Source organism: Cryptomeria japonica, chromosome 4 (assembly GCF_030272615.1).
Source record: "Cryptomeria japonica chromosome 4, Sugi_1.0, whole genome shotgun sequence".
In the NCBI taxonomy this organism is placed as follows: domain Eukaryota; kingdom Viridiplantae; phylum Streptophyta; class Pinopsida; order Cupressales; family Cupressaceae; genus Cryptomeria; species Cryptomeria japonica.
The window spans coordinates 717772036-717782029 of NC_081408.1; the positions used below are offsets into that span (position 1 = coordinate 717772036).

Here is a 9994-nt window from a genome sequence, read left to right on the forward strand (position 1 = left end):
TAGCAAATGCACACTCCAATGAGAAATTGTAGGTGATTGAAGGTATTGTCATTGATGGCAACCTTACAATCATGTGATACCGACAGGCACCGACACAGGCAGACTCTACACCGACATATAGAACACCGACACCGAAAAGAAAGAATGTTGGCATTTGTGATGGTGTTGTTGTGATTGTCATTGATGGACACACACTTGCTTTGAGATCACTTTTTGTATGTATGAGTTATGCTCAACCAGTATTTGTTCCAACCGGTATTATGTATTATAGTCTTTAGACTATCGGTGTTTTGTGGAAAGTGTTTACCGATCCCAAGCGGTATGTAGACCTCAAGCGGTTCAAGGATCTCAAGCGGAACGAAGGAACTAAAGTGACAGTTATCATTTTCCTAGTCTTCATTTTGGCAAACTGGTAATTGGTAAAATGTGTGATCCGATAATCGGTAAAATATATGAACCAGTAATAGGTAAATGTATGAACCAGTATTACTCTGTGATGAGTTACCAATTGGTATTATTTTTTGTGATGAGTTATCATCCATCGACACTTCGACGGTGATTCTGTGTCGTGTTACCAAATGTGTCCAGATGCACTGAACCTAGGAACTTGCAATGTAATCCTATTGGACCGACATGAAATCAAATTCCTTTATAAGGACATCATGTCTAGGGTTTTAGTACAAGTTAGGGTTTTGTGTGGCTAATGAGGTTTTTGTTGCATGTGCGATCATAGTAGAAGATTAGGTTTGTGCGAAGAAACAAAGTGTGGAGATTTTGAAGACTGAAGTAATGCTGAAATGCATTAACAATGAGCTATCAAGGATCTAACCAAGCATACTATGCTAGTATTTAGATCACTCACTTGTTGATTACTCACATCTTCGGCAAGTCTGAAACCCTTAACCGGGTAGGCCTGACAAAGCCTTTGTAAATCCTCTAACAAGGTGGTTCACAACTGTGGATCTGAAATCCTCTCACAAGGTAGTCTTTAATCGGACTTATCTCCTAACAGAGATTGAGATTCCTAACAGGATCTGTTCTGGTAAAGAACATTGTATGACCTTAACTGGTTTGGTTACTATTCTGCAGATAGTTACTTGTGAGTTTCATCTCACTGTGGTTTTTCCAATTTGGGTTTCCACGTCAAAATCTCTTATGTTATGGTGATTGTGCTTCTGTGGGTGAATGCCTTATTTGTTGTTTGGTTTACATTTGTGTTCACCGGTTTGTTAGTAAAACTGTTATATCAGTTTACCATATAAGTTCAGTAATTTTTGGTATACTAATTCACCCCCCCTCTTAGTATTCATCAAAGAATACTGGCACCTTAGCCGACAACAATTTTGTATAAACATATTTTGTAATTAATTGTAAAATCTTTTTGTAAGCCGACATGACGGATTGTAATATGACTAATATATGTATGAGATCATTGTAGATCATTTAGGATATGATATGATGCGAAATATGAATAGAAGGTAGTAGACCTAATATGCAAATTATTGGTTAAGGGTTTATGTATGTAGTAGAGCTTAAATCGGTACTGAATTTGGCATAGCAGATGCTAATCTGAAGCAGTACAAGACATTGGATTTGAATAATCCATTTTGTAAGTCAGTGTGACTTCCTTTGTAACTGAGTAGTGAGCTCTAGGCACTTGGCCTTCCTACATGTGCGGGTCCCTATTGTAAGCAGTAATATCCTCTTATTGGCCAGTAAGTGAATATTGTGGGTCACAAATCGCACCGAGGTTTTTCCCACACCGGGTTTCCTCGTTAAAATATTGTGTTATGGTGTGCTTTTCATGTTGTGGTTGTTATTCTTATTTGCTGCATTATTTCTGGTTTACCGGTACACAGTTTTAATATGCTTTTCATGTTATAAGTTAAGAAAATCCATCAGTATCTTTGGGAATCCTAACAAACATAACTTATTTAGCAACGACGAGAGTTAGTCAACTCTGACCCAGTCATATCTCGACTAACAAACTCAACACTTTGCGCACAAAGTGGATTTGAATTAACATGACCTTACATATATCTTCTCTAATTTAATTTATATTAAAATTTATTTAACATGAATTATTTATACAAAATTAATGATTTGCCTTATAATTTAAAATAAATAAAATAAAGAAAAACGAAATAAAAGTTCAAGTTATGAACTTCTCATTTAGTGGTAGAGAACTTGTACTCTTGAAAGAGCCATCACAAGTTCACATTCTAGAAGGGTTAGTAGGTATGTACACTTTGTTTGTAGTTAGGTGCCTCCTAGTTCAAATTCTAGAACGATAAGGTATGTACACTTTTTGTGTAGTTAGGTGCCTCCTACATGAAGTACATGATTTGTTCTCAAGGCTGTACAACTTGGTTTGCGTATCAATCTTAGTAATACAATTTAAGACCCTACAATTAACATTAACAGGGAGAAGCTAAACTCGCCCCAAAACAACCAAATTGTACATCGTGTTATTGACCACTTGGAAAATCGCAAATGTAGCTTGCAAAATCAATGATATATAACGTGCTTCGTGTTATGCACTTATCGTGCAAACCTACTCTGTTTTTGGAGCGAGAATAGATGCAAGAATAGCTGCATCCCAATTAACAACCCCAATAAAAAATCAAGTCAAACATCTTTGAAAACTTAATCAAATAATTATAAGAGGCAACTCATTTTTCATTCTTGCTTGCTCTCTAACATCTTAATTATGAACAGTCCAAAACATTAATGTTTTAGACTTTTTTTACACAATCTAATCTAGAAATCCCTGATTCCTCAGTCCCCACCTTCCTCGTTTTCAGACCTGTACGGCTGCAAACTCCTTATTCAATATAAATGATTTCATGACTAGGACTCGCATTTCCCACGCATCACAGCTCTGAAAAATTAAAAGGTCTCTTGGGTATGCGACAATAAAGAAGCATCTGTTTCTTTCAGAGTTCTTTTGACGTACAGTAAATGTGCCGCCCTTTCAAGAATAATCTTAATTTAATACTGTTTGAACAGGATTAGGATTAAAATTTCCCTTGTTAGAAGAAAAAAAATTCAATTTGCTTTAACTTGTGCAGAGAATTCAAAGACGCGGGCGCAATTTAGTCAGCAAAATTTGTTTTTTAATTGAGGCTCAACTATTTCAATTAAAATCTCTATAAAACCCTAGTATTTCTAGCGCAAAACCCAAGCGTCATACAATTCGATTAGAGCTTTATCGCATTTGCACATACACAGCAAATATAGGAGTAGGAAGAATATACACAGCAAATTCTGTGTATATACGAGCAGAAATCTGCAAATACAAAGTAAATATCGGAGTAGACAGTATATACACAAGAAATATCGGAGTAGGAAGAATATACACAGTGAATATCTGTCATGGCGGCAGGGCAGAAAAAGAGGGTAGTTGTTGTGGGCGGCGGAATTGCAGGGGCTAACGCTGTTAATGCCCTGGAAGACCACGCTGACGTCACGCTCATCGATCCGTAAGCACGGAAATCTCTGATTTGTTTCCGGTTTTGTAGATTATGTTTATTTGTAGGAGTCTTTAAAATGGAATTTTTTTGATGACAGGAAGGAGTATTTTGAAATACCATGGGCGAAACTAAGGTGTATGGTGGAGCCAAGCTTTGGGGAAAGATCAATGTTTCTGCACAGCGAGTATTTGAAGAAGGCGACTCTGATAATGTCATCTGTGAAGGGCGCCACAGAGGAGGCGGTGATAACTGCATCAGGGAAACAAGTGAAGTATGATTATCTGGTGATTGCCACTGGCACTCCCTACTCTGGCCCTCCCTCAAGAGCACAGAAACTCAAACAATTTGAAGCAGGTAAGTTACCTGTCAAGTATCAGCTGTGTGACTGGAACTGCAGATCAAATACTTATGGAATTGTTAGGAATTTTTTATTTAAATTTTACAGAAACTCAAAACAATTTGAAGCAGGTAAATTACCTGTCAAATATCAGCTGTGTGACTGGAACTGCAGATCAAATACTTATGAAACTTTTAGGAATTTTTTACTGAAAATTTAAATCAAATCTATTATTTTCAGGAATAAAATTAAGTTAATGGGTTTTTGGTGTGATAGTGAAGTTGAAAGGAGCTAAAAGAAATTAAGAATTGAAAACGCAAAATCTTGAAACCAGACCAGAATCATTCCCCAAAAATAATTGTTAGGAATAAATATTCTTCAATATAAATTTGATGTAAAATCTTAACATATTTCTGCAATCTTATTACAGGCTTACTTCTTTCTGATAATGAACCACTGAGTGTAATCCTAAACCTCCCAGAAAAAATATACATAATGTAAACTAAAGCTTTTGCATCTTAAGATATTTGTGAATTCTTAATATTAAAAATAAACATTTTTATCTCACTATAGCTGAGGTGAGCTTATACACCTCAACCATTCTCTCCCTGGATTACACTTACTATTTTTTCACATTTTATGTTAGGAAGATAAGCATTGTGATATTTTGTAGTATGAAATTTTTTATTAATGAATTATATTTTTAAAATATTAATAAAAAAATTAGAGCATGCATTTTTGAGACCAAAGTCTTTAAAATATATTTTTATTTTTAAAAGTTCTTATAATATGTTGAGTGAAGAGGAGAATTGGAATTGAAATTCATCACATTTAAAATACAATTGATCATATATTACATTCAAGTTTAATTTGTATCATTTTTATAATCTATTTTAATTATAAAATAATTTATTTTGGTATTTATATTTGATTTCGTTAAAGTATATGTTTCATTTAATTTTTTTTTGGATACAAGATGGATTAATTGGTTTTGAAAGTTGAATTTTTTTTGTGACTTGTATTTACAGACAGTAAGAAGATTAAGGATGCTAGAACAATTTTAATAATTGGAGGAGGACCTACTGGAGTGGAGCTCGCTGGAGAGATAGTAGTGGACTTTCCAAAGAAAAAAGTGATTCTCCTCCATTCTGGTCCTAGGCTTCTTGAATTTGTGGGAGAGAAGGCATCGAAAAAAACTCTAGCTTGGATGAAGGAAAAGAATGTCGAGGTCCACCTCAATGAACGCATTGATTTGAACAATATCTCAGAGACAACATCAAGCTTTACCACAAATAACGGGAAGACCATCATTGCAGATTGTCATTTTGTATGTATAGGCAAGAAGTTGGGGTCCTCATGGATGAGGGATTCCGTGTTTGATGATGTTGTGGATGAACATGGCCAAATCAAGGTTGATAGCTCTCTACGAGTTGAAGGAAGAACCAATGTGTTTGCAGCTGGAGATATCATTAATGTTAAGGTAAGCCTATTGCAATAAGATAGTTTTATTAAATTTTAGATAAGACTCAAATACTAACTAGTTTAGATGATGTGATTGAGAGGTATATATGGGCATTATCATGACATGATATGTGGTTAATTTAAATCTTATGTAGCTCCACTTAAACATCCACCTTTCATACTTTAAAATAGTAACCTTACGTAAAATTTTGCCAATTTCATTTTTTAAATGATAAAAGTTGTAGTTGTGACTACTATTTGGAACCTTAGGTATTTCCAAGAGCTTTAACTTACAAATCACCCTATTACATCATCCATTCACAAATGCACAGAGAAATATCATATCAATGGGCTTCATTATCATACTGAAATGTATCTTGTGGGGTGATACAGGAATTGAAGCAAGGAATGTGTGCACAAAAGCATGCATTGGTGATTGCAGAGAATATTAAAAAGCTCTCCAAAAATCCAAGTGAATCAAATTTGAGCACCTATAAAGCAAGTTCAGATATTGCTATAGTGAGCTTAGGAAGGAAGATAGCAGTTGCACAATTACCCTTTGGGACATTTTGTGGTCGGCTTCTTGGCATGTTAAAATCTAAAGACTTGTTCGTTGGCCCTACTCGCAAAGGCTTTGGCCTTAAATCTTAATGTTTTCTAATAACATAAACTAGGATGTTAATGTACTTTGCGAGTTGCTAACAAGCACTTAGAGACATGTGCTAGACTATTACTTGAAAATGAAATATTTTGTTTCATATTCATGATGCAACCAAAAATGCTTTTTCTTTGCAAACCCAAACATTAGTTTGGTAGATCTTTAGTGACGAGTGCTTGAAATTTTATAAGATATTTGCTATATTCATTTCTCAAGAGTTGTTTTGATTCATCTTGTTATACATTTTTGTAATCAAATGTTTCCTTTTATATAATGCAAATGCTTGCTTTATTAAACCAATTGATCTTGCAAATTCCTTATCAATGTAATAATATTTTGTAAAGAAAAATATCACTTAGATTTTTTAAATGTTATTGATAAGTAAATAAATAATTTAACTAGTAGAATTCAATAAATATTAGAATAGTAAAAGCTATTTTAGGAAATTAAATATGAGGGATAAAGGTATCTAGCTTTTCTAGAAGTGGGTTCTCCCATAGTGTGTTGGTTAAGTGGTGGTCTTGATGTTGTGACCACCAAGGTTCAAACCCCAACTAGGTCATTGTGATCACAACCTTATGCCTTCATTGATCCAATGTGCTCGTGGGCTTGAGCCCCGTCTTTGTTAAATGGGGGATGAGGTCCCCCATTTGTGACTTCACTGGTTCATAACTTCGAGTCAAAAACATTTCACATGGTATCAGAAGGCTTGTTGTACACCAACAACACCGGTCACTTTAAAAAATATACTCGACACTTAAAAAGAAAAAACTTATCTAGAATTTTTGTGAAGAATACAACATAGAACTTAGTTGTTTGGATATACAAAAATAAGTTCCTTTGATATGTCAATTATTTATAATTGTGCAAACTTAAAATATTGTTTTTGAGTTGATTCCCAAACTTTGGGTCAATCTAGCATGTGCAATTGAATACTTAAGACAATCTCGATTTAACATAATACTAACTTATGTGATCCAATTCACTATTATTTTTTTGTGTTAATGCTTATGGATTGGTAAAATTTAGAAATAACAGGGATATTTTTGACTTGTTAGGATATATATTCTCCTTTGTCAAACCCTTTGAATGGTTGGGTTTATGACATTGGTAAGTGTTGATAGGCAACGAGCAAGCATGTAGGTGGTCCAAGATACAAATTCTTATGCAATTACTAATCTTTTAATTACACCAAGTTAAAATGTTCCTATTGAATACTCCATTAACTATCTTTCTAACCATAATTGTATGTGACTTGGTGGTCAAGCATACCTCATTAAATATATAATAGATCAGCTCTCAATAGATATTTCACTTAATATTTTGCATTTTGAATTATGATTTTTTGTGTTAGATCAGTTCCATGTAGGATCACTCTTTAAAAATTGACTAAGGATAGCACAATGTAGATTTAAAGGAAGAGATCAAGCATATAGGGACCTAGATTAACAATGATTTGAATGTGTGGGGATTAGTGAAGGTAAATAAAGGTTAAAGTCAAATTCATGGAAATTTGTACAAGTAGGACTTAAAAAGAGTAGACATGGATCAAGGAAAGATTGAAACTTAGCACATGAGTGTGCCACATGCTACTATCGAATCATATTAAGATATGCACTTAAAGTGGGCCCAAAACTAATTGCCAATTGTCATGGGTATACAAATTGCACCATTTCAATTTGCCCCCACTTTGAGGTGCACATGTAAATCCTTGTTGGCAAGAGGAATTGTACAAAGCATTAGATGTTGTCATTGATGGTAACCGAAGTCAGAGATCTTGTGCGCAGTGTGTGATTTGATCCTACTGGAAGTCAGAATGAAGATTTGTGTAGGTCCGGTGAAGTTAGAACAATGCATCCGATAGAATGTATTATTTTGGTTGGCATTTAATTTCGGTTGAATATCTTGTGTTGTAGAGCTAGAGGAAGTTAGTCAGATGTGTAGAGAACTTTATTCTAGAATCTTAGCCTTTGGTGATGATTGTCATGTGAGTTAGAAGATCCAGTGTACAGGTTTTTGGGACGAATAGTGTGGTATGAACATTTTGGTTAGTTGATCGATGTGCAAAATTGATGGAGTAATTTTGGTGATTGTTTTTTGTGTTCAAGGATGTTTAGCCAACATATGGGAAGTGTGTGGACAATTCTTTTTGGTCTGCATATGCATTGGAGTTCGGATTGAGCCAACTATGTATGCATGTTTTATTATTTGGATAATGTTCTTGAAGCCGACATGTAAAATATCAAATTTCATGATGCGGATATATAAGATTGATTGATATGATCATTTTTGGTATCGGTATGTGTGTGGAAAGTGGTTGTGATCGATTGTTTGCTGTTTCATATGCGCAAGTGAAGGATTTGTGCTCCAAAATAAAACACAATAGTGGAACAGAGCAATGAGAGATTAAGAGTTTTGTGCTTAACCAAAACTGTACCTTGGCATTTGCAGATGCTATTTTTCAGTTCAAGCATTCCAATTATTTCTTTTGTAGAATATTTTGTAAGGCAGTGAGCCTTCCGGGGTTGTTGCCCTTCTTTCTTTTGAGCAGTGAGCTCTAGGTAGTGTGCCTGAATGCATGTGCATTCCCCTATGTAATATTTCTATACTTCTACAGAGTATATTTATATTGTGGGTCTCATCTCCACCGTGGTTTTTCCCTTGACTGGGTTTTCTACATATAAAATTCTTGGTATTATGGTGTTGTTGTTGATTGCTTTGTGTTTCTACATCTTTCTTTTATTCATTTTCATTAAGTGGCTAAAAGAACAAGTTAACAAGGTTAAAAATGGTAGAACATTGATTTACGCCCCCCCCCCATTGTTGCTTGATTCCAACGATTGGTATTAGAGCCCAGTTCCTCAGAAGAATCCTAACAACTTGAGGAGGATTCGAGAAGGTGAATCAATGGATTCTGGTAGTCTTCTACATTAGCTTATTGTGGCACTTGAGGATCTTGATCAATCCCAATCAGAGGTCCGACATATGAAAACAAATCTTAAGGATGTTGAGAACTAAAGGAACACAATGGACCACTGAGAGGGGGGGTGAATCAATGGTAATAAAAAACTTTAACTTATCAAAATGATTTAAACTCTAATCACATAAATCAATAAGCTATGAGCAGAGATATTAAACTAATCAACACACACACATAAGAGGAAGACCCATAACACAAGATATTCGAGGAAAAACCAGTGTGGGAAAAACCTCAGTGAGAAATGCTACTGGAGTCTACTGCTCCAATCCAGCCTCACAAGTAAATCTGATTACAAAGTTTAGGGCACCAACCCAAGGAGCACCAACCCCTGAAGTTTATGGGCACCAACCCAAAGGAGCACCAATCCCTAGCTTTATGGGCACCAACCCTAAGGAGCACCAACCCCTAGTAGTTTATGGGCACCAACCCAAAGAAGCACCTAACCCTTCTCTGAGAACCCACTCAAAGATTTACAAAGAACAAATATTAAATACAGTTTGAGTACCTTGTTGTAAATGAGGTTTTGCAACTCACAAATATCCTACTCTTGATATTGACCTAACTCTTTTCTATTATCTGGTTTTAGGCTTCAATCTCAGCTCTTTGTTCTCTATCTTCTGCCTTCTATTCTATTCTCTAATCTGCAACCAACTCTTCATTTTCTTCTTGAATCAATCCTCTTTCTCTACCTCTCACAATGTGTATAATGCACTGTGTTATCTGTCTCAGATCTTCACTCTTCTGGTCACTGGTCTTTGCTGCTCTCCTTTGTTCATCAAGCTCTTCACTGTTCGCTCTTTTTTCTGACTCTCAGTTGCCTTTTGTCTCCTTCACACAGCTGAATATTCTGCATGCAGTCTCTTCTGTAGTGTTATTCATGCACTGACATCGTGTTATTGACGCCTACATGAGCTTCTTCTCTACTCTTTATTTTCTGTAATCTTTGTTTTTGCAGAGCTTCTACTCTCACCTTCATCAACCACAAACTTACTAAATGCACTCCGTTCTTTGATCGACATCCCCTAGCTTTTCTTTTTCCAACTTAGCTTCCTCATCTGCAGCTATCAAATCTCTTCACCTGTACA

The 9994-nt window shown here is 35.3% G+C and overlaps 1 protein-coding gene across 1 annotated transcript; it reads left to right on the plus strand.

The window, feature by feature from the left end:
• The first annotated feature begins 2938 nt into the window (after positions 1-2938).
• LOC131032138 (uncharacterized) lies at positions 2939-6160 on the plus strand. The gene is made up of 4 exons (XM_057963067.2): positions 2939-3482; positions 3571-3827; positions 4839-5290; positions 5665-6160. The coding sequence occupies exons 1-4, from the start codon at positions 3376-3378 to the stop codon at positions 5920-5922; spliced, it is 1074 nt and encodes a 357-aa protein (XP_057819050.2). The 5' UTR covers positions 2939-3375; the 3' UTR covers positions 5923-6160.
• The last annotated feature ends 3834 nt before the right edge of the window (positions 6161-9994 follow it).

Excerpts from the sequence above, each read along its gene's own strand:
- LOC131032138 (XM_057963067.2), top strand. The coding sequence starts at position 3,376 with ATGGCGGCAGGGCAGAAAAAGAGGGTAGTTGTTGTGGGCGGCGGAATT. Across the intron at positions 3,828-4,838 it reads ACTCAAACAATTTGAAGCAG|ACAGTAAGAAGATTAAGGAT; the intron begins GTAAGTTACCTG and ends TTGTATTTACAG. Across the intron at positions 5,291-5,664 it reads GAGATATCATTAATGTTAAG|GAATTGAAGCAAGGAATGTG; the intron begins GTAAGCCTATTG and ends GGGGTGATACAG.